General features: G+C 35.6%; 3 protein-coding genes across 4 annotated transcripts; all 3 read right to left on the reverse strand.

Annotated features, from left to right (window-relative positions):
• Positions 1-5,863: 5,863 nt before the first annotated feature.
• LOC140789141 (uncharacterized) lies at positions 5,864-8,427 on the reverse strand (the record flags this gene model as incomplete). The annotated part of the gene is made up of 2 exons (XM_073138747.1): positions 5,864-6,268; positions 8,268-8,427. Coding segments are annotated over 2 exons (285 nt in total), but the record flags the coding sequence as incomplete, so codon positions are not given.
• A 774-nt stretch (positions 8,428-9,201) lies between these two features.
• Positions 9,202-19,661, reverse strand: LOC140787925 (phenylalanine--tRNA ligase, chloroplastic/mitochondrial). 2 transcript variants are annotated; one of them, XM_073136961.1, is made up of 10 exons: positions 19,294-19,661; positions 18,881-19,074; positions 15,450-15,656; positions 15,254-15,371; positions 15,060-15,136; positions 14,354-14,533; positions 13,614-13,658; positions 11,353-11,457; positions 9,551-9,664; positions 9,202-9,467 (listed from the first exon to the last, which is right to left on the reverse strand). In XM_073136961.1, exons 1-10 carry the CDS (start codon positions 19,547-19,549, stop codon positions 9,417-9,419), a joined length of 1,347 nt encoding a protein of 448 aa, XP_072993062.1. In that variant the 5' UTR covers positions 19,550-19,661; the 3' UTR covers positions 9,202-9,416. The 2 variants fall into 2 exon arrangements, with proteins under 2 accessions (XP_072993062.1, XP_072993061.1); XM_073136960.1 differs by lacking the exons at positions 9,202-9,467; positions 9,551-9,664 and adding an exon at positions 10,451-10,724 and having other exon boundaries at positions 19,294-19,652.
• A 215-nt stretch (positions 19,662-19,876) lies between these two features.
• On the reverse strand, positions 19,877-22,496 carry LOC140788785 (rho GTPase-activating protein 2-like). The gene is made up of 5 exons (XM_073138233.1): positions 21,997-22,496; positions 21,614-21,734; positions 21,401-21,520; positions 20,694-20,924; positions 19,877-20,620 (listed from the first exon to the last, which is right to left on the reverse strand). The coding sequence occupies exons 1-5, from the start codon at positions 22,317-22,319 to the stop codon at positions 20,075-20,077; spliced, it is 1,341 nt and encodes a 446-aa protein (XP_072994334.1). The 5' UTR covers positions 22,320-22,496; the 3' UTR covers positions 19,877-20,074.
• Positions 22,497-24,523: the final 2,027 nt, after the last annotated feature.

A 24,523-nucleotide genomic window follows, 5' to 3' on the forward strand; every position in this document is an offset into this window, starting at 1 on the left:
CACTGCCTCCTGTGGTACTTTTACCTGTTCATTTGTTTAGCTCTCGTTATGAGTCTCCAGTTGCATTGCTCATCGCCGGTGATTATGTTTCTTTATGCTTCTTTAATTGGGACTCCAGGTCTGCCCCTGTGCACTTAATTTTGGTTTGCTTGATGTGGTTTTCCCTGATTTTGTTTGTTCATCCTTAGTGCTTCAATCTTGGTTCAGGCTTGTCCTAATTCTTTTTATAAATCTAATTCATTTTAAAACTTAAAAACGAGACCGAGTGTGTTTGGAAATCGTTGATATGTTAGGTTAACAATTTATATGAAAATTTAAATTTTCTAAAAGTTATGTTAAATTTTAGGGAGAAAATTTTATATAAATTATTTTTTAGTTCAATAATTTTTAAATATAAATCGCTGATTAGATGAACAACTTATATAAAAATTTATTTATTACACTTAATTTTTTTTAAATTAAAATTTTTATATAAGTTGTTGATAGAGTTAACGACAGAATATTTGAAAGTTGCTGACTGGACTAGCGGTTTTTAAATATACTTAATTTAAGTTTTGAAGTATAATAGACACGTAAAATAATAAATATGTAGGATGATTAGATTGGTCAAAACCTTTACCTGGTGCTTTCGTTTAGTTTCTATGTTAACGTCTGCGTTCCATCTTGCTCCCTTGGGATTCTCGTTTGGAATTCAATGTGCTTGTGCTGTGTAGTTGGTATTGTAGCGAGCACATCTTCTGATGCTGATGCTGATGCTAGTGCTGGTAGTCCACATACTAAGTTACCAATCTATGTGGCTGTGATTTCTGTCTCTCCAGTAATGACCTGGTAAGCTGAATAGTCTATTCTTTGCAGTCATACATATTGCATATCATCTTTGAGCAAATTACATTATTAAACATGCCTTTTGATTGTGTAACACTTAACTTATTTATTTATTTCATTTTGAGAAAACTCTTCACATTAGTTTCCAGTCTGTTGCATTGAGATCTGTTGTCTTCCTTTTATTCATAGAAAAGAACTTGATATTTAGTGAATTTTTTTATATACGTATAATTATTTTTTTAGAAAGATTGATTCAATTGCTCAACTTATATATTGAGAAGGCTAGTCTACTTCATAACCTATGAGCATGTGAGATCTATTAAAACATATGTTGATGCCATTAAACTAACCAAAACTTATTATAGTGGCTCTCCAAAGTAAGGTGGTATTTGGATACGATTTTAACTCTTAAATTTGGTTAGAACACTTATTTCTTAAACTTGAGTAACTTATCTCAAATTGTGGAATGCAGACATATTTAATATGAATTGCATGCTTTTAGATTTGCAAAAAATCCATGTCAAAGTCCGCATTGCGTATAATATAAGTGCGCAATGGAGATTCCTAGGTACGCAATGACCTTTTTATATATATGTAATGTATTTCTGGGTATTGGCATAGAATAGAGAAATATTTCTAAAATTAAAAAAAAATTATTAAAGTACACATAAATAATATCACTAAATAAAGGGAATTTTGCATATAATATTCTGCGTTTTAATAAAATTATTATTTACATCTTACATTTTTACTATTTGTAAATCAGATCCTATGATTTAATGAATATGTACAGAAAACATCATGGGTTAAATTTGAATTAAAATAACTAAAATATCCTTAGTATGACTTGGTTGAGATTAATTTTATAATTTTTTAGGTATAATTAACTTAACTTAGATATTTAGTTAACTTTAACTAACAGATCTAATAACTGCACATATTTACTAAACTATAATGCTCGATTTATAAATAGTAAAAATGTAGGATGTAAACTATAATTTCGTTAAAAGACAGAGTATTGTATGCAAATTTTCTTCTATCTTATCTTGTGTTCATATAGTTTTTTGTAGAAAAGTACCTAGTTAATTACATACAAAAAGTTTCCTAGTGTTCGACTAACTTGGTTTGATATCTAACACAGTTTTTTTAAACGTGGTTACCCTATACCCTTTAAACCTAGAGTAACAAGTTAAATCAACTTAACATCAAAGTTAAATTACCATTTTGCTCTTGATTACAATCCTTCTCTCCTCTCATCATCCCATACCGTATTCTATTTCAGTGACCACTTTTTCATATCAAATAATCTGATTTACAAAAACACTCTAATTTTCTAAATCGATTTAAATTACCATATTCAAGGTTATACAATGTATACATATTTACACTGCACGCTTGTAGGTCCGCACTATACATAAAAATTACCTAAACTTATTACAAACTACTGTAAATCACTGTAAAACAAAGTTCATCCTTAATACATCATTATAATTAACCAATTTTTGAAACATAAAATTCTGTACAAAAAAATGCAATGCAAATCTACAAACATGCAGAATCTATTAACCTATTCTGATTCTTAACTTTGAATATGATACCATACAGAGGGAGTCACGAGCAGGGTGCTTTGGCTGGCGATTTAGTAGTGGCGACCTGGTGGAGCAACTGCCACAAATAGTCTTCCCTCAAGGACTGGTTATCGAGTTTGGGCTTCGTCCCCTAGTTTGGAGTTCTACAAGGTAGAGTATCAAGAGTTCGTCCACCTCTCCTTCGCTTGGGAGCTCGATGTTGGGAATAGTTAGCGATGAGTTTGGAGGTTATATGATCGCTTGTATATTCCTGGGGAAGGAGTTGCTTCTAGATCTCTTCCCCTCATACAACATCCACTGTTCTCCTTCTCCTTATGTTGTGCTTTTGAGGCCTTGTGGCTATTGTCTCTCAAGTATGAGGACAAGGGTCACTGGTCTTCTTAGTGTACGAACACCAAGCGGTTCTTCGGCTAGGATGGTGTCTACCTATGGAGAAGATGTTTCTAGCTCTCATCCCCCAGCTTATGTCTTCTTCGATTCTTCTTTTGCCTTCTAAGAGGAGTTTTTTTTTTTTTCTCTCTCTCTTGTAGTCTGGTCCTTTCTAAGGCTGAGGTTGAGCAGAAGAGCCTTGAAAAGGTTATCTTCCAGAAGAATGGGAGAGAGCCTTTTTTTGTTTTTTCCTCTTATCTTCTTCCTGGACAAAGCAACCCCTTTGGACTGCTGCTCGCTATGGGACTCTACATGTCGAAGGCAGAAGGTTCATCATCCAATCCTAGAGCATCAATTAGGGTGTTGCTAGAGTTTTCATGGATTGTTATGTATGAATTTCTCTTGTGGATCTCCTTCTCGACTGCAGTGTGTCAAAGATTCTCGATGGGGGCTATCTTTGTTGAACATGACTCAGTTTAGAGCCATTGTCTCCTACAATGACTTGAAGAGATATTCTGGAGTATGTGTCCGTCCATGCCTCCAGCTTTTCTGCCACATAGTTGAGGTGGTCATTGGAAGTTAGGTGGAGGTCCCTCCTCCTTCACAATCCTCATTGTCAATGGACCTGCTAAGTGCGAAAGGCGCATGAGGGGGGGACATTGGACTGAGGTCACCTCTAATTCCTCCTTCCCTGGGTTCATCGCCGCAGTCTGTCTCTTTTCCGTCATGTGTGGGCGATCAAGGTACCCCATCTTCCTGGTCCTATCTCCGAGCATGCAATCTTATCTTGCACAGGTTCCAATGTGGTGGACCAGGTGATGGATGATAGGGTCGACGTTTCTCCATATTAGTGTTAAGGTGAATGCAGAATCTCTTAGAAAATTTGTGTTCCCCTTGCTTTCTTGAGCTCCTTGTAAAACTAATGGTGCCATGTGGAAGAGGCATTTTATTTCACCTACAATGGCGTTTCTAAATATGTTGGGTATTCTACCCTCGATGGGTCTGCTTATAGATTCACCTCTCCTTGGGTGGGGAGTAGGGGTGTAAATGAGCCGGGCTTGAGCGAGCTAGGCCGAGCGTAGCTCGGCTCGATGGCTAGTGGGCTTAATGGGTCTAAGTGGGCTTCCAAAATTTAATTATTTATATCAATCAATTTTCTATATGGGACTAAACATCTAGGAGACTATGAAAAAAATAGAGAATAAATAGTATAGGAGAGAATTTGAACTTGGTCAGCTAGGTTGATATATGCTATATGCCATTTATACTATATATATTGTCATCTCACATATTATGAGCCTATTCGAGCCGAGCTCGAATGAGCTGATTCAATCGAGCTTAAAAATCTAGCTTGGCTTAGCTAATTTAGAGCTCGAGCTCTTAACGAGCCGAGCTCACCAGCCTCGCAAACTGCAAACTGGCAAGCTTTTTTCACAGCCCTTGTGGGGGAGTAGTACCTATTGTTTCTTTGGCACTCTTCCATATCCGAGTATAAACCAAAGAGAGAGGGAAAGTTGGATCCAAGTCACATCCACCACTATAAACTAAAGAGTGGACTAAATTTGAAATATGAGATTTGTAATCCCAAAGGGCATATTATCCATTAGGGTAGGTTTAGAGATGACTTATTATCCATCTTTATCCAATCCTGCAATTAAACGCACTAATATGGATTTTAAGAAGAACTTAGACCTCCTGAACTATCATCTTTTTCTGCATATTCTTTCTAAACTTTTTTGCGACACAGTCCTTTGACTTATTGAAAATAACTCGAGCATCATCGTTCCATTCCATTAGGCCTTTATTACCTTTTATCATTTATAAACTCGCCAAATGCAAGTCACATGAGTAGCTATATGATACGTTTACATTTATGTTTTGGAGGAAAGAAGAGATTAATTTTAGTTTACCAAAATACATTTATCTTCTATTTTTAATAGCTCAAAAGGTTTATATGTCACAAAAGAAAGTTTAGAAGGAGAAGGAGATGTGGAAAAGGGTGATAATACAAAGGGGTTTAAGTGTAGTTATCCCTTTTAGATATTCACTCTTGAATTCAAACACATGGTCCTGATTCGATTCAGTTATTTGTTGTTGGGTTAACATTCATTCTTGTTCTTCTTTTTTGAGAATAAACAGGCGGATCCCAGTTATGAATTAAAAAGGGAGAATGTACAAGATTAAAGAGTACAAAGATTAGAAAAATCAATGAAGGAGATTTTTGCCATTTTCATCAGAGAGTTGCAACTCCAGGTAAGAAATTGGTTGGAGTTAAAGCCTTAAAATTAAAATTGCTGTTGTACGCTCCTTCCAGATCATCATCGGAAGGAGAATAATCCAAGGCTGGCTGATAAAGTGGAGGAGAGCCAAAATGAAAGTCCAGTAATCCTTCCATAAACACGGCTGCTAGGTGATTTATAGCTTAGAAATTGCAGATCTCTTGAGTGAAGGAGCACTTGATTAATATATGATCAACTGTTTCTAGAGAATCCCCCCTGCAAATTAAGTTGCTGGAGAAGCCTTTCTTAGTAAGGTTGCTATGAATAATATATGCACTCTTGTTCTTTCTCTCAGACTAGAATGAAATCTTTGGGGTGCCTTAAAAGAATAACAAACAAGAAATGTAAAATATTATTTTCCGAACGCCCTAATACATTGTCCTTTTCAAGTTCTGAGCTTTTTGGCACATTTCCACTTTTTTTAGGTAAAATTATCGCCTCTATTAGCATCAGCAGCTTTGATTTCGCGTCTCTCCTAAACCTCTATCCACTCTTAGTCTTCTATTATAGGGTGTTCAGTCTCAAAAACTATTGCATTGTAGGGTCGTTTATAAGTTCTCCTATATATGCAGGGATGCTTGCATACAATTTAAGGGAGAAAACTATTCTACACAAATATTACTAGAAAATGATAAGATAACAGAACTGATATAGAAGAAATTGTATGACAACAGACGGCAACAGAATACATTACCTGCTAGAAAATTTTCAAATGAACTTCCTCTTTCCTCCAGTAATATGAATCTGACAACTGATTTGCAGAACGTAACCAGTTAATTCTCTGTTATTAACAAAAAGTGATTCACATTCAAACCGGAAATTTGTCATTAAAACTCGAACAATTATAGCAAGCATATATATCTATTAAACAGACTCGAATACCAAGACACAAATCAAGAGCATTTCAGTTATCCTTCAGCGCAATTTATCTTGTGGATACATCGGTTTAAGAAATGCAACAAAACCTATAAGCTCAAATGTTCATTCGACAAATTGAATTTCCACCTCTTTATAATTGTGTAAAGATCCCTAATTGCATTGTGTTGATTAATTAGGGTTCAGATTTCAGATACTCTTGAGACTACGAGGATTTCCTTGCTTCTTCGTCTTGTTTTCTCCAGGGATTTAGGGCTTCTCTGATAGCTTGAGCTTCTGGAGTGTTCTCCCAAGCTCTCTTCTCTGACTCGAGAACAGTTACCTTATCATCTGAAGAACAGAAGATTAGTGAATTCGTGCATATGTTTAATGTTAAGTTTGAAAACATTTGTAGGAGGATCATAAGGTCGTCTTTAGAAGCTAACAAATAAAATACACACCAGCGTAAACTGCAAAAAATGTCATTAGTCACTGACCAGTCTTATCCTTGGTGGCTCATAGTTGGAAGGTGATCTTTTAACAAATTTCTGTAAGTATCAACAATTATTTATAATAAAAAATAGATTCCATGTAAATTTAAGATTGGCATCACTGGAAAATGGTTTCAAATATTCAAGCCAATAGATAGGACTACAGCTAGGGCCTGACCATTGTCTACGCCCCAAAAAGCACCCAGTCAAAGCATTCCAAGAAAATGATGAAGGGAACAAAAGAGCTATCAAGTAATTAAAAAACTTGTAGAAACTCACCAACTTGGCAATCATCCTAGACACTCTAGGCTGACACCTAAAGCAGACTAAGCAACTCCAAGAGCTGTCATGACTATCCATTACATAATTGTATAGAAATATTCTAATCCTGCTGCTTCATAGCTAATGGATCCAAATATAATTTGAAGTTTCACCAGAAACTTAGATGTTTCACTGAAACATTTCGTGTTTCAGTCCTATCTGATCCAAAACTGTCCCTTGAAACCAGCATCCAACTAAAACAACCATAATAACAATTTTTTTTAATGTATATATTAAATTCGAAACTGGATCTGACTTGGATCCAACTTGTATCTAACTCAATATCAATCGCATTACTCAAATGCTATTAGATCATGTGTGATGCATAAAAAGGAAGACTATTTATGAAAGGAACTCCGAAACAAATACAACGAAACTAGAACCGAAACCCATGGAAACTGACCGAAATGTTTTGTTTTCTAACCAAGCCAAAACCAAAACTCAAACTATGCATCCAAGCTGTCCAGGCCAATTTGGGGCATTAAAAGTCAGTTGTCTTAAGATAAAGTACCTTGGAAGCACTATTACCTGGACCAGGCAGCCTACTATAGATCCATGCCAATGTATTCTCTTATCGATTACTGGTCCAAATATCTCACAGGTCTCAGAATCTTTAATTCAATTTTACAATTTTAAGATTAAAGAGAGCTGTTAAAAAGCTATTCATATGATGAATGTCACAGGTCCACAGAAATGGCACAAGAAAACAGGTTGGAGGGACAGATGACTGTGTAAGTGCTAAAGATGTCTTTAAAATGAACTGCAAGGTTTGGATGGCAAAGGATTTGCATTTTAGCAAGTGGCAACAATAACGTTGTTCCTTTGGAACGAAATACAAAAAAGAGAGATACTTATACTCATGATGTATATTTGTGATCAAGTCTATCTCAGATATTATGTCACCTTCCATTGATCTATACTTTCTAAAATTCACAAAAACAATAAAGCCTATAAAGTTTTCAACATAAATCTATATTATCATCTATTGAGCAATAAAAAATTCAGTATCTTTTTCTCTTAAATAGTCGCATAAAAAATGCAATTTCCTGTTGGTCAGAAACCGTAGTTGTATACAGGCAACTAACCCTTTAAACCTCAATTAGTCCATTAGCATTCTCCTGTCAATCTGCTCACATCCAACAGACTATTTGTTCAAACCCATCACCCAACTGCTTATATAGGGTAAAGATCAATGAAGTCTTTGACTTATGAATTTATTGCAGAAACAGCCTTTCTGGGTCGACTTCCAAATCTCAATATGACAATCTTAGTGGGAATTATCACAACAATTTCTTGATGGATTTGGCTACGAATGTGCTTGGAACTTCCAACTATCCTATCCTCAGTCACACATATAAACAAACAGATTGTGGGCATTGCCTATAAGCAATTAACACTATCTACAACCAAAGCTAGTCATAGAGATTGCAATCGTAGATTAAACATTTAATCCCATTAAAAACCCACATCCCAATTCGAAAAAGTAAGTGCAATTGCATGATATTTGAGAAGATTATAGAAATGGAAGGATCTCACACAGAAACCGGTGTGGATCATGAAGAGCTCCATTGAAGCTCCCACCAAAGCCGAACCGGCCGCGATCTTGAGGTACCAACCAAGAAATCTCATTTCGATAGCATCGAATGCGTATAACTGGGGAGCAAATTTGACGAGGCGAAGCAAGCAATACGAGCCGAGTCAGGAAGGCAGCTGTGGTCAGCCTTCAACACCGAGCCAGAACTAATTAGGCCCAATTTTCTTTATAGATAAGGCCTCCATCAAGAAAGTTGCTCGGTTTTCTTTTTTCACATCACCCCCTATAGTTTTTATTTATTACAAAAAATTTTAGAAGTTGAAAAAATATTTAAAGTTTGAAAGTTTTACACATCACTCTCTATATTCGGGAAGAGAAAAGAGAATGAAAAAGACTGAGATAATTTAGGTGTGTATAATTTTTTTTGTATATTATAATGAAATATTCTTTTTTTTAGTATCATTTATGTTAACCCGTGGTATTAAATAAGAATTATAAAGAAAAAAGAATGGTCGAATTATAAAAATTTTAAATACGGAGTGTGAATCACAAAATAGATAAAATATAAAATATGATTTGTAAAATTCTCTTAAAAGTTTTATAAGATCTACGTACAGTTAATCAAAATTAGCTTGGTGCAAGAATATTTTCCTAGAAAGTAGTTGGCTAAGGTAGTCACTTTGAGCATAGTTAGTTGAAAACTAAAGAGTATTTTGTGTTTCTAAGTAGAAATTTACAACCTCTAACCTGTAGCCAAATATTTAGTCCACTCTGTGCAGTAGCAAGAACCACTGGGAGTGAAATGTTAGCCAGGCAAGTCTATTTCAATAAAAGGATCAGCATTGGCTCAGACAACTAAAATCCTAGAAGCAAAATCCCAATCCACAAACATATGCTTTGTGATGACCAGTCAAAAAGATTTAGTACTTGAAACCACATATGCTTAAACTGCTGCAAAGTTAAATCTCATCTTTTTCTCCTTTGAACAAACTTATTTTATCAAATTAGTCCCCTTATGCTTTTTAATTTAGTCTATTAAATAATAGAGAAGAATGATACATTATAACCTGCAGTCTTCTCTGCAACTTAATGTATAATTTATGAATATAGTCGAGTAAACAATTGCAAAATTGGTTCCTCCTGGACTGCATTCTTATCTCAATACAACCTTGAGTTTATCCTGCACAGCTTCTCTAACATTCCACTGCAAGCAAAAAGTACATTGGTCAGAAATTAAGAACTTAAGATCATTGATTTGGAACAGTTTGTTAAGATAAATATTTAAACCTGGAGTTGGTTTATTTCTTCGTCTGTAAGAGAACGTTCCATTGACCTATATGCGATTCTATAACAGTGGCTGGTCATACCCTTCTTGTTTGTGAAATTATCAATCAACTGTACCTGCAGGCCAACAAATGGTTTCAGAATTCAGATGATGCAAATCACAGATATTCTGTTCAATTAACATTACAATATATTTTTTTTCATAAGTATTACTAACTCAGAGTTGTCCAAAGGGATGTGAAACTCAAACAGTAGAAAAGGTATTTTGTCCGACTGCTAGAAATTTATGTCCTAATCATAAGTGAGGACATAAAAGGTAATAGTTATCATCAGAAATTCCATGTCAGAAGAATACACTAGCAGTTTAAAACGCCGAGGTTTGGATGATATTTAACAAGTGGGCAAGTTGGCCAACGCCCAGGATATATGCACTGAGCTCCTGACTGGAAATTTAATCAAGAGGTGCATGTAAGGATTTTATAGCAATTTGCAAGAAAAAAAGGATGCAGTGAAAAATTTAATGGAAGCGGAAAGCCAGAGACTGAGTGAAACTGTAGAATGGTCAAAAGATATGATTCACAGGAATTTGTTGAAGCGATTTTCTGTAAAGGATTTGATGAAACTTTGGTACTCGGTAAACTAACAAACTTGGACAAGCAAAATAAGTTAGGATAGAGGCAGAAAAAGAAAATTTCACAAAAGCAACCAATGATATGTGAACTAGAAAAGCAGAATTGACAACAATAATATACAGGTTTACCCTGAATAGATACCGTGTCAGATCCTTAAATATTTAGACAGCATGGTTAATGTATATAGGAACACATGGTAAATATTATAGAAAGCTTCTCTGAGATTTGCAGATGGAGAGTAATCAAATTATTCTGCTATTAAGCACAGATATACCAACAAAATAAGGAATTTTCCTTTTACTTCCTAAGAACTAGTGGATGAAGATTCATAGCAAACTTCTCAACCAGCCAGAATTGATAACGCTAAGATTCACCATCAATGATCAGTTCTCCGACAACAGGCAAGGAACATAATGATCTGGTTCTTTGACTTTGCCCCCAATTTTGCCTTTTAAATTGTCGGAAGAAAATCCCAATTTTCTTCTCTGCAGGATCTCTTTCCCAACCACTACGATTCCGTTTGGTCCTCTTCCCCACCTTGAGGACTGAAGGTTGAAGAAATTTGAGTAGAATGAATGACTAACAAATGTTGGCTCAATCTGAAGGAAACTATGCAGAAGCTTGACAGAATTACTACGAAGCTATGCAACTAGAAAATGATCCCTATGATCGAAGTTAAATAATCTATAGCATCGGCCTAATACACAATCCTAAAGATAAACATAATATAGAATACATAAATGACATAAATGATAAATGTTAGAAACAATCAATTGCTGTTCAAGAGAGGCTTATTTCAGTGATAACTTCAAATCTGGATAGCAAATTCTGAAATTTGTTACTAGATGTGTGTAATTTTTTCTGTTGGTCTGCATGTGACAAAATATGCAAGCTAGCAGATAGTTCACATTCAAGTCTCAGGAACAACTGGAGAAACTTTTTGCTGTCTCTGAAAAAAAAAATTCTGCGAAGTTTAGAGTAGGTACAGGTACTCCAAGATCTTTCATGAAGGGAGCATGTCAGAGAATAGTACATCTAACCTCACTGGATTGTAAGATTATTTTTCTCTACAAATTAAATGTTTACAGAAAAGGGGACATCTATGGACCAAAAGATTCAACTATGATTTGCTTGTGCAGAACAAAATGACAACAATGAGGGGGCAGAACATACCTCTTCAACAAGATCTCCAGCAAGTCCTCTAACAACTTCACATAAATTATTCTCGGTAAATGCATCGCTGATCCAGAAACTCATATCCTTATAGCAGGGAGGAAACTGTAAAAGAACATCATATTTATCACAAAATTAACAAAAAAGATATCAAGTTATCAAGAGCTAAACAAATATGAAGCTATTTCTTCTTAATGTTCCTATATATATTGATAAACTTTCTCTATGGAATTAGAATACTTCTTATTCGTCCATCAACATCCTAGACTTAGGAAAAGATGAATCATACTTGCATTGGTGTCTATTGAGAAATCTCATTTATATGTAAGTTCTGTTTTGTATAACAGTTAAGCTTACCCCCTAGTGTTTCACCTTATGTGTGTTCTAAGCATTGACATGACTTTTGACTGGCCCGCATAGCACTGGTCTTAACACTTCTGGTAAGCATGAGGACTGAGGAGCAATAGGAGTAAACTCAAAAGAGGTTGTAAGGTCTTCGTAATTGGTAATGTATTTCAAAATATTTTAAATATGTAAAAATGTCTAGAAATTTTTTATGAGCATATGCACAAGTTTTATGATGGTCTATGAAAATATTCAAGGAAAAACATATGCTCTGAAAGTGGTTTTTACCATTTTAAAAGTGGCTCAAACCAAAAAAAGTCTTGAGATTTTTTGATGCATAAGAGTTAAAAAAAAAAATGGTTCTAACCAATCTAGGAACAAAAATCAAGGAAAAATGATTTTTGGCATTGGGTGTTCGAATGCAACTATTGGTGTTTGCACGCATGCATGGATTATGTGATTTTTCTACTTATTTTGTAGAGATTCTTTGAGGATTATTAGGATTTAGGACTATGAGGTAAAGGTATAAAAGAGATTACATTACGTCTTTGGAAGGATCTGTGACAAAAGGCACTGAATAGATTTCTACCAATTCCATCTTTAGATCTTGAAATATTGTCTCAAGAGTCATAGTGACTAAGGTTCCAAATATCGGGACTGTGATTAGGATCCGAAATTAATCCAATTCAAACCAGGTATCGGCGAATCAATATACTGGTTTCAAGGTGGCATCAGGATCAACTATGGACAATCCTAATTTCTTTCAACCGATCCTAATTGGGATCGTACAAAACTAAGAATCTTGATTGAGACGAAAGCATCAACCTCGAGGGTTACTAAGATTAAAAATCAATCATAGGAAGCAATACATTGTGGATTCAAGCAAGGAATACCTTATAGATATAGTCGTAGATAGTGGTGGGCAGTTTCTAAGTCCATCTTATAACTGTTACAATTATTTAGTTATTGGTTCAATTTTGGAAATGATCCATAGATTTTTACCTAGGTTTAGGAGTTTTTCACATAAAAATTCCTGTGTTTGTGATTGTCCTTCCACAATTTATTTTCCACAATATAATATTGATAATGTGTGGTACAATCTTCTAAGTGTTTTATAATTTTTTTATTTAGTATTAGTGTAGGACTCCCTTACTCTAAAGAGAGATTATAATTTTTCAGAGGTGATCAACTATGTCATGACCTCAATTACGGTTTAGTTGCTAAGATTAGTTACAAAACTAGGGTTAGCCTTGATGTTGAACATATCTTGGGATGGTTATAATAATTTATGTTGAACATATCTTACGATCTTCTAGGTATTTTATAATTTTTTTAATTGGTAGTAATACAAGACTCTTATTCTAAAGAGAGATTATACTTTTTAGAGGTGACCAACTATGTCATCACCTCAGTTAGGGTTTAGTTTGCTAAGATTAGCTATAAAACTAGTGTTAGCCTTGATGTTAAACATATCTTGGGATGGTTATTATCTAACTTTAATTATGAAATCATGAATTTGGAAATTAATAGATCAAGTATATCGGTGCACCCGTTAATATCTTTTGGTTACATTGTTCATGAGATAGCATGTTGTCTATTAACGTGATATGATGGGCTTTTATGTTCCACAGGGAAGACAGGTCCACGACTGTTGTTCATGTGCATAAGCTACATACAGAAAACGAGATAGCATGTTCTCTATTAACATGATATTATGGCTTTTAAGTTCTACAGGAAAGAACTTAGGTCCATGGCTGTTCATGCCCATAAGCTACAGACAAACTTTTATTCATTTGCAACCTAAATTTATTTCATAATTAGAAATGATCTATACTAAACATTTATGTGATGAAACTTGCCACTGCATGCTGGAGACTTTTTTTCAATATAGATGAAATAATAAGCTCACGATTTACCTTTGAAAATGGCTTAAATTTGACACCAAGCTTGCCCTCTGAGAACTGTATGAAATGAAAATATAGTAACTAGTAAATACTTGATGACGAAATGAAGATAAGTACATAACAAACACATATTTTTCGTCGTACCAAAGAATGTGAGGACACAAAAGAAATCTAATTTCTTACAGTACACTTAGAGATATTTTACATTGTTAGCATGTTTATTGGCAGATGGTAGCATGAAAACATGAATGAACAGCTAACTGATAATTGATTTAAGACTATGTCTAGTTGTCAACACAAGAGTACAAGACAAATCAAGATTCTTTTGTATCAACAAGATAAGCCCTTTAAAGACCGAACTAACCAAGGATGTAATGATAGTTCTTCTCAATGACATTTTTAATTGCTTTTTTGCCTTATACACACTGAAATCTGTGAATATTTTGTATGATTCAAAGTTTCCTTTTCATTGTCTGCTTGTTTTGGTTTTTGACCCCTTGAAGGAAGTGGCACATCTGAGCAGAAATGGATTGGTTGTCGATAGCAGTCGCAAACTAAAGTCAAAAGTAAAAAAAAAGAAATTTACTGGTTTCATCCTTCAATAATGAGTTCTGACCTTGGTTATTGACATGTTTTGGCTCAAATTGTTCCATTTTGGATGAAAAATACTACAACATGTGAACTTGAGGAGAAGTTAACTAGCACTGGCAATCACATAGTAACTCTAACAGTACGAGTCAATTAATATGTACCTGTGATGTAAATCGTTGATCATTTGTCCAGAAAAGTCTAATATCTGGTATATCAAAGAGGACCATTGCTAGACGTTCCAGTCCAAGTCCAAAAGCCCATGCAACATGATCCTGTCTACCATTTCTCCCTAGAATCTCCTGCTCAGTCACTCCACATCCCAACACTTCCATCCATTTCTCCTGTAACAGAATTAAAGATTCACAAATAAGATATTAGATTTCACAGAACCAAAGAAAATCTTATGAGAAGTTCAGAATTAACACAAAGAAGAGTTGAGAGAAATAAAGACAAAGATAATACTCATAGAAAAAAGGAATAGTACATAATCTAGTGAAACAATGAAATTAGGTCATTATAGAAAAGAAAATCCCACTTAAAGTTGCATCACCACCTGAACACAAACTACCAACAGGCAGGATAGTGTGAACCTGGACCTAACTTTGTGGTGTATAAATTAGGGTACCATTCTGGACAAGTGCAATTGGAGATGTAGCCGCAGAGCAAAAGCTGATATTAGTGACTTGAAACCTAAGAGCACTTCCATAGAAAATTATGGAATTGATAGACAGATCAGGAAGGTAATCAAAATATTTTTTATGATGAACTAATTGAACAGGAGAAAACCAAAAGAAATGAAATTGCACTTAAAAGGAAAACCACATAATTGTGATAGTAACATTATAAGCTGAGAAGAATAAAGAAAACCTGAAAATATATTTCCAGTTCAAAAGATGGATTTGTGAATGGAAAGTAAGTGTCAACCCAGCGCATTTCCACAGTTCCTACACATAAAGAACGTCATGTTAAGTAGTTAGATTAATATATTCTAAACTGATGGTGGTAAAGCTAATTTCACTACCACAATCTGACAAACTAATTTTCCAGTAAAACAAATGTACCAAATAGATGCTTTGCCAAACCCTCCAGCAACTTTTTAAGATCCGTGGCTGCATAGGATGTTCCATCCATGCCAGAACCTAACCATTCATCTGAAGAGAAGAGACGAAGTCCTTCCATCTGTATGTGATGGCACTTAAAAAGAAGCAAGAAAAAGAATTATGCTTATCATACTTTACATAATTTATAAATGCAAACCTGATGGAAGACTGGATAATGAGTTGAGTCAATGGAATCCCTACGATAAACATCCCCAGTAACAAGAATATGGGTGTGACCTTTCCTTAGAAGCTCTGCCTGGTGAGCACTTGTATGACACCTCAAGACTGTTTGTGAATCAACATAGTATGTATCATTATAACTCCTGCTTACATGATCAGCAGGAACCAATACATCATCAAAATTCTGCAATAGTAGCATTTCACAGTCACTGTGAAGAACATGATTAACCAAACTTCATGATCCATTAAGGGAAATTATAAAGCACGGATACGGATAGGGGATACGAGAGTATACAATGATACTGATATGGAGAAACGGCGACTTATTAAAAAATAGGATGTGAATCAATAAATAAATTAATAAAAAGTATATTTTTAACCTACTACCTACTAATATAACATATGGTAAAAATTGCATATCATTCTCAAAAAATTATAGAAAAACCCACGTTACGTCCTTAGATAATACACTAAATAAGTTCATGTATTATGTACTAAATAAGTTCCATCATTAGAAAAACTTAAGTTTCTCCTATTACTGATTGACATCAATTCTAACATAGATAGGGAAAATACAAATATAAAACTAATGTACAACAGTACTATTCGCGAGCTCAACTATGAAAAGACTTGTAAAAGTAAACATCAAAGCATAAGATTTAGGTAGTGAAGAGTATCAAAGCATAATATTATGAATAGAGCTCCCTTTTCACTTTATTTCAGTTAATTGTTAATAGGTCAATTAACTGCTTAAAAAGTCGAGACTAGGGGTAAAAATGGGTCGGGTTAAGTCCGACCCGACCCGCTACCCGACTCAAAACGGATCAGATACAGATAAACAAATCCTATCCGATCCGGATATTGATACAGATACGAAGACTTTTAGGAAAAAAAAAGTCGAATTTAGATACAGATACGGGTATAAACTATTTTGCCGAATTCAAATTCAGATATCAGATATACATTTAACCACAGAATATGAATAATTAAGTTAACTAACCAGAATACCCAATCTAGCAACCCTACCCATTACCCACCTACCGGACTCACTAACATCAACACTAACCCTACCTACCATCTCTTTCCCGTATATCTTAATCCGCACCTCCAAAACCCTTCTACGCTCAGCTAGTGGCATTGTAGTTGCCATCTTCAACTCCTAGTCTTCTACTACATCTATGCTCCGCAACTCCTCCGTCGAAATCCCAAAATCACCACCTTTGGTCTTCAACTCCTCCATTGCATCACCTTGGCTCTCCACCGCCATTGCTTATTCATATCCTTTTATATCCGTCAAATATTCGTATCTGAATCCGTATCCGAACAAAAAATATGAATCCGAATATCAGTTGAGCACTATCCCATCCATATCCGATCCGTTTTCACCTAGTCAAGACCCATTTTTGTTACAAATCTGACCCACTAGACCCCAAATAACTTTAAAATGCATTGGAGCCGTATCTCGCCATATTAGAGTTGTATCAAAAAATTAAAATTAATTTTTTAAAGTCGGGTACTCCTCTAGCCGTATTTGATTTGTATCGAGCTGAATCGATGTCATCGAATACTGGTACGGATCGGTAAACAAAGTATCCATGCTTTAAAGATTGAAATCAATATCAAGAGAAACCACTACATGAACAACAACAATAACAAGGACAATCAAACCAACAGGTCTTTAGTCTATTGACTTGTTCCTTTATTTAACTCTATGTGGTGTGAGAAATGCTACATATCAATGAAGAAAAAAGTGAGAACAATTGAAAATACCACTACTGTCTAAAAGTTTACTAGAAGAGCATATGTGCTCTTATCTAGCCTCCTGCAGTGGGATACCCTTTTAGGTATTTTTTGTCCATTAAAGAAAGATTCTTCTCCATTTTGATCCCACAATTTACTAAAACTCTCAGTTTTAGATTGCCTTATTCCAAAACTATTATCCATTATTAGATCATATGGAATGATATTCATAAGAGCAGAAAATCCAAACTAAAGGCATTTGCTTTGGTAGATAAAAGAAACCATGTCATTTCTTGCCATATATAAAGCATTTGTAGAAGAGTTGAATGATTTTGTCTTGTTTCACTTCTAGTACTTCAATATAACTCCCCCCACCGCATTTCCCCGGGCGACAAACAATGAGAAGTACAGACATATTCAATTTTTATCACTCAGCTCTCTAACCATAGAAATCAACAAATTTTCATTCAGAATCTTCACATCAAGTAAAACTACAATACCTAAGTTACAGCCATGCAAGTGTGGTGTTTGGGTATTCGGGTACTACCTTTTTCAATTTAGTTTCATCCTTAACTATGCTTATATAATTTGTTTCATGACAGGTAGGTTTAATTTAGGTTATTGTGCTATCAGAATAGCTAACCACTACAGAAAACTCCGCTTTTTGACGGGAGCCTAAAAAGAATAGAATGCTAATGCTAGGTGATCAAGTCCTAGTTCATTTGGGACTGAACCCTCACCACAATAGGGCTCTAAACCAACTGATATGGCATAATTGAAAATTCCTGCTCTCACAGTCTAAATAATAGGAGAACCCAGATTTGAAATTCCATAGAAAGGGAAACCTAAGAGTTCTGTTCCAAATCTAATTGAACATAACCAAAATAGGACACCAAACACCTACTTATGTAGCAGCATCCAAATTGAAACTAAAAGAAAATACAATTCTATGCACCAAACTACAAAAGAGGCTTCTTTTTCAACCGTGTGGACAGTTCTTCACTTATTCCTCCTTCTTGCAGCTAGGGTTAGTGAGTTTTCTTTTTCCCTTCTTTTTCATTCCAACCGTCCTTTGTCCTTTGCTTACATATATATATATATATATTCCCTTCTATATTTGCAATGGGTGGTTGTGTTCTTTCATGTCTCTGTTAACTCCCATACTACCTCTCATCCCCTCTTTCCTCCTTTTGCCCTAACCACTGAGGTCTTCCCTTTATGATTATGATGGAGTCAATTAAGTAAGAATATTTGATTTTTTTTGTTTTGTTTTGGTTTTTTAGGACAACCTTGCGTGGCATTTGGCAAATGGAGACATTACAAGAGAAACAAACCACTTTACGACATAATAAGTTTGTGATGTCAGCTTTTAGCACTCATTCACTTATTAAAGAATTGATAACAGGGTCAGAAGAACAAAAGCTGATAAAGGCATAGTATCACTTTCATTACTATGTAAGGTAAATCGACTCGAGTAGTCATTTTGATTTAGAACCATCGTAGAAGCAGCTAGAAGCACTAAACACTTCATCAATTTATATAACTGTAACATTCCAACGAGAATTCACTTCAAAAAGGAAATCCAAAAGCATATGTGCAAATTGGAAAGTTTGATTATATCATAGATGTTAACATGACAAATGCAAAAAAACTACAGTCATGACATACCTCTTTGACGGAAACAATGGGGCAAAGGTCATCAAACTTAACAAACTTGGCTGAGTAGCTCGTATCAAAGTAATCATAAATGGCATTCTTCAGAATCCCAAGCGGGTGGTTATCCCTCCGGTGAAGCTGCAACCCAATCTTCGAATAAATCGTATCCGGCACATTGTTCGTGGGATCGTCCTCCTTCACCACATCTAAACCACCAACGAAAAAACCCACGAAATGCAAACAAATTATCAAAAAAAAAAAAAAAAAAAAATGAAGAAGAGACGATCCATATAACAAAATCTAATCTTTTACAAGATAAGGGCCTAACGACCAAAAATTCCACAAAGACAAAAGAATTAAAAAAAAAAAACAACATGACCCACTTAACAAAATCCAATATTCTGCAGCAATAAGGAAGAAAGTACCTTCCTTGGCGATCTTGACACCGCCGATTTCAAGGAGGGCGGCAGTAGCGGTCTTGAAATTCTTAGTAGATGGGTTGGGAACAGTAGATGAGGGGGAGGAGGAGAAGGAGAGGAAGCGAGAGGAGAAAGGGGAGAGGAGATGTGATCGGAGGTGAGAGGAGGGCGGTCTGAGGAGATGGGGGTGGGGGAGAGAAGAAGCCATGTGGAGCGCGGGATTGGTGGAGAGAGCGCGAGCAAAGCGAGTATGGATAAGCATTTAGCTTCGAGTACTGAGAGGTTAAAAGGAAGAAGGGGTTTGGGTTTTGGCTGAGGATTGCGAAGTCTCTCTCAGGAGAAAAGAATAGCCGTAGAAACGAAGAGTCGCACATAAGAACAGAAGGGAGATCCAGGTAATTATTTTAAAGTCTAATTACAATTTTAGCCCTTCAACAATAACCTCGGTATCATATCACACCACACTCGTGGAATAAAATATGGGAATAGTTTTCTCATAGTGTTAATGAAAAAAAATAAAAAAAAATCTTTAATTTTTCTTTCCCTTTTTAGTTTATTATTATAAATCAAAATTTCAAATGCAATTAAATTCCAAAAAGTTCGAGTCTTAGAAGCTGTTCATTAATAAAAAAACAAACGACATATTAGTACAGCCTAAGCTGAACAAAGTTATGAATCACTAAGTCCCATTAAACAAGCTACTCTCAACCCCATGTTGACAGAGGACCCAACAAGAATCCAAGTACAATTACACTGAACAATAATGACAATAATAAAATCCACTCACTCATCCTGGCAAATAAAAGGGTCCTCTTTTCTTGACGTTGTTGTACCTCCTAATTGTTTCCATTGGCTTGATATTTCCTATTTGTTTCAACTGAATCTTCACCTCAGCTGCTTGGTCTTTTTTAATGCTTGCTTCTGAATCCATTTGGTTAGTGGACCTTGAGCTACCCTGGTTGATCTCAGATAATGAGAGACAAGAACTAATATTGCAGTCAGACCAGCTTAATTCTTGTGCTTCTCCATCTTCTCCCTTCCAATCCAATTGCCTCAAGAAGCATTCCTCGATGTCTTTAAGAGAATCTTGGTCGTCTTCTTCGGTAACATAACTAGCATAATGCGTGCTATAATCACCTAAAATATGTCTGTTCGATTCACCACTTGTTTCTATCTCGTCATCCTCATTATCTACTTTGTTAGATGAAGTTGAGAATGGTGAATAAGCTTCTGTGACGGTCTCTTCACGCTCTCGAAGCGTTTTCAGAATTAGATTCTTGAGCAAGTTCATGACTTGAACGGCATGCATAAGTGCTGTCAAAGGATCTGACATCTGGTAGGGAGAATAATAGTATGAGATGGCAACAACAAGTAGCAATGGTTGCAAAGTGATCTGAAGGAAGTACCTGAGTCATGTTAGGAGCGAAGACCATGGCTATATTTCGCGCATTCATCTTGTTCGTCTCTTCTTCTTCAACGACGTCGGCCATGAGCTCAATAGTCCAGTTGAGGAGTGCTGCTTGTGTTGGAAGAAGCAGCTTCACGAGTTCCACGCATTCCTCTTCAGTGTTGCATTCAAGAACTTGTTCAGGAGAGAGGCCATCAAGGACACCCTCTGGAAGTTCTCTGAACCAGGCCTAATCACCAGGGTAAAAAAAAATAGTAATCGTGATTTGTTTAATGCATCATTAATTAATGAGAAAGATCTGTTGTTGTTTGAAACACCATGCAAATTTACTTCCAAGCTAATGTTTATCTGAAAGTGTCATGAATGTGCGACCTCTGTGCTTTCAGGTGAAACTACTAATCAATTAAGTGCAAGTCAACCATCTAATTCTGCAGTATAATTCACAAGCTCACTAAACAAACAAGTGATGGTATTGACGATTTAGTTGATCAAACACTATAAATTTTTGAATCACTAAAGTAGAAAAGAATTCTAATATCTGAATTGTAATTTCAATAGCAATGTCTATGTCAGAATATTGATTTGAGTTAATTTAGTAGTACAATTCACTGTATACTAATGGCCTTCCTATCTTACAGACAACCTGCAATGCCATCAGATAGATAACTTTATCTGTGTCATTACCACTATTAATCATACAGATACCTTTATCAGGCCTGCGAGACAGTGAACATCGATGTCGTCAGGCACAATGCCCTTGTTCAGCTGATCCCTGACATATTCCTCTTTGCTGTTCTCCGGATTTATACGAAATATCCCTTCTGCCTGTGAATCCAAACAAATCATAATTGTGTATTATGTGACACAACCTAGCACCTAAACAGGCACATCCATATTGGGTGACAAGAGGTTTACTACCTTTAGACCTCCTTGTGCATATAACTTCTCCTGCATGAGCAAGAGGATAGTGGGGATGGAGTTGCCCTTCGAGTCATAGCTGCACTGCATCGACTCGGCCGAGACACCGAAAACACTGGCACTGCAGCAAAAGAAGCTGCAATTTTTTAGCCATGACGACAAACAGATGTGCAAATGATATGCACAATATCTCAGCAAGAACTCATGATGATTGATGTGATTTTTAAGTAGATGAACTATATAATCTCTGGGGTCCAAACTAAAGAACTCGAAATTCAGAGATAATATTCATACTAAATTGTCAACTTTGAGAGAAGAACTGATCAAATTCAAATATTGAAAGAACCCAAGAAAGCAAATTGGAAAACAAGGAAGCACACTACCTGGCACTCGGCACTCGGCATGGGACTTCAACCTCAAACTCCACCGGGAGACCGAGAAATCCATTCAACCGATCGAACGTGACGTGCGCGACATGGCGGACGTCGGTCGGCCACCCGATCTCCATGCTCTCCTGCGCCGCCATCGCCGCCTCCTCGCCGTTCTGATCCATTCTGCAAGACACAATTGACCTCCTGATTGCCGCAATGAGCAACGCAATCTGGTTCTGCCTCTCCTCCTCACCTCTTGCTCTCTTCACTTCACCTCCTCCTCCTCGTCCTTGATCTCCCCTGCATCCATTTGACACCAACACCACCCCTGTCATCTCTCTCTACCTCTTTTTCCCCCACACTTTCACAAAAGCACTAAAAACTCTTCCTTTATCTCTCACTTTCTAGATCTTGGAAAAGATCATAAAGAGTCCAAGGAGAAGGAGAGAGAGAGAGAGAGAGAGAGAGAGAGAGAGAGTGAGAGAGAAGAGTTAAGATGGGTAGGTCTCCTTAAATTCAAAGGTGGAGTTTTGTGTGATCTATTTGAATGTGGACTTGAAGCATGGAGTGAGTTCAAAACTGCTAGTGTCTGCGAGTAGTCGTACCCAATTCAAAATCCAACGTCTACTTTATTGCGGGCCCACGAGAGAGAAACTATTGTTTAGTTCAAACTGTCACTTCTGCCCTTCTATTCAACCTCTCCATAGCTGAATTTGGAAGGGCATATTAGAGAATAGAATGAGCCATATGACTTCTTTTATCTAAGAATATTAGGATGGCAATTTGGTAAATAGACGGGGAATGGTTGGCAGAAACCAAAGCATCATCGAAGCATCTAATCCTCCCGAGCGCACGGCTGTCAAAGCGTCGGCTCGCGTTCTCATGCCGACCGTGTCCCTAGGTTTAATCACGGGCGTCGGTTGTTAAAATCAACGGTGAGGCGGAGAGTTTGGAAAGTTCTTTAATTACCGATTGGAGTTTTACTAATCTTATCATAAACTTAGTTGACTAATAATTCATTGGAGTCTTGTGGACCAAAGTTGGACGGACGGACGTTTGATATCCAACCATAATTTTCCGATGGCTTCATTTTGGCTTCTTCCTTTGTCTCTGCCTCAAATAAGGTTCGTAATGTTGGAAAATAATATTTTGACACCACTATTTAAGCTAGTTTGACTCTTAACACATCTCAAGAAACTTTTGTTACTTGGAGTTTAGATTATTGTTTCTTTATTTATGAACTTAATATGAACATGAATGTTAAACGTCGAACCCGGTTATTTTTTTTAGAATAGGTCCGTAGAGTAGATGCTTTCATTGAGCTCGAGCAATACAATTCCAATCCAATGGTGGATTGGACCACATTTTACAAGAGTTTTTATGATCATGGCTAAACTAGCAAGAGAAAGAGAGTAAGCAACATAGTGGTTAGTCTTGCTCCTAAAATATACACTAATATGTGAGTTTAAAGTTAACCGCCTAATATAATCATGAAGAAAATAAGTCTCGCTTTCAAACATAATTCCTTAGTGTTTTCCATACTCTTGAGAGGTTCTCGTCTTTTTCACGTAGCACTCTCCTTCTCTCTGTTTCCCTTCTCTTCTTCGCCTCTCCCACTCTTCTCCTATTCTCTCTCTCTCTCGTCCCTCTATTGCTATTTTATTCCCTTCGAGTAATTTGCAGCCAAAAATTTTTAACTTTCTAATTAGCAGAAATATATCTCCCATTTATTAAATTATAAATTCATATTTTTTAATATTAATTTAGACTAATTTACTTTTTTAATCTTAATACGCACATTGCATGACGTTCTTTTTTTTACCAAACTAGTGCTCCTAAATTTGTTTACGCATACAATACATTATAAAACTTAAATTTAAAATTAGGTGTATTTTGTTTGAAATAGTAATTTTAAATATAAATTATTTTCCATGTCAACCATTTATATAAAAATTTGAAAACCACTAACAAAAATCATAAGTCTTATAGAAAATTTCTTAGAATAATTTGCAGCCAAAAGGCTTTTGACTTTCTAATTAGCAGAAATATATCTCTCATTTATTAAATTATAAATTCAGATTTTTTTATTAATTTAGACTAATTTACTCTTTTAATCTTAATATGCGCATTGTTAAAAATTATAACGTACATTTTGTATAAGCGATGCCTATAAATTACATAGGTAATACGTGCCATTTTTTTTTAAATCTCGATGCACGTATCGTTAAAAATTGTAGCGTGCATCTTACATAGACAATGCTTATATATTATATAAGCGATGCGTGTCATTTTTTTTAAAATTAGAGCATATTTTTTATATAGGCGATGCATATAAATTACATAACTGATGATGCGTAATTTTTTTATAATCTCGATACCTATTTAAAAAAAAATTATAGCGTATATTTTATATAATTGATACGTATAAATTACACATGTGATGTGATGCATCGGACACGATAATTTAATACATTGAGAGCCTATTTCTGTAAATTAAAAAATTGAAGGACTTTTGCTGCAAATTGCTCATTTTCTACGT

This window comes from Typha latifolia, chromosome 5 (assembly GCF_019914945.1).
Source record: "Typha latifolia isolate L0001 chromosome 5, TyphaL0001v2, whole genome shotgun sequence".
NCBI classification, from domain to species: domain Eukaryota; kingdom Viridiplantae; phylum Streptophyta; class Magnoliopsida; order Poales; family Typhaceae; genus Typha; species Typha latifolia.

Excerpts from the sequence above, each read along its gene's own strand:
- LOC140788785 (XM_073138233.1), bottom strand. The coding sequence starts at position 22,319 with ATGACAGGGGTGGTGTTGGTGTCAAATGGATGCAGGGGAGATCAAGGA. Across the intron at positions 21,521-21,613 it reads ATGCACAAGGAGGTCTAAAG|GCAGAAGGGATATTTCGTAT; the intron begins GTAGTAAACCTC and ends TTGGATTCACAG. Across the intron at positions 20,925-21,400 it reads GTCTCGCAGGCCTGATAAAG|GCCTGGTTCAGAGAACTTCC; the intron begins GTATCTGTATGA and ends CCTGGTGATTAG.
- LOC140787925 (XM_073136961.1), bottom strand. The coding sequence starts at position 19,549 with ATGCTTATCCATACTCGCTTTGCTCGCGCTCTCTCCACCAATCCCGCG. Across the intron at positions 19,075-19,293 it reads TGTCAAGATCGCCAAGGAAG|ATGTGGTGAAGGAGGACGAT; the intron begins GTACTTTCTTCC and ends TTGGTGGTTTAG. Across the intron at positions 13,659-14,353 it reads ATCAACGATTTACATCACAG|TTCTCAGAGGGCAAGCTTGG; the intron begins GTACATATTAAT and ends CATTTCATACAG.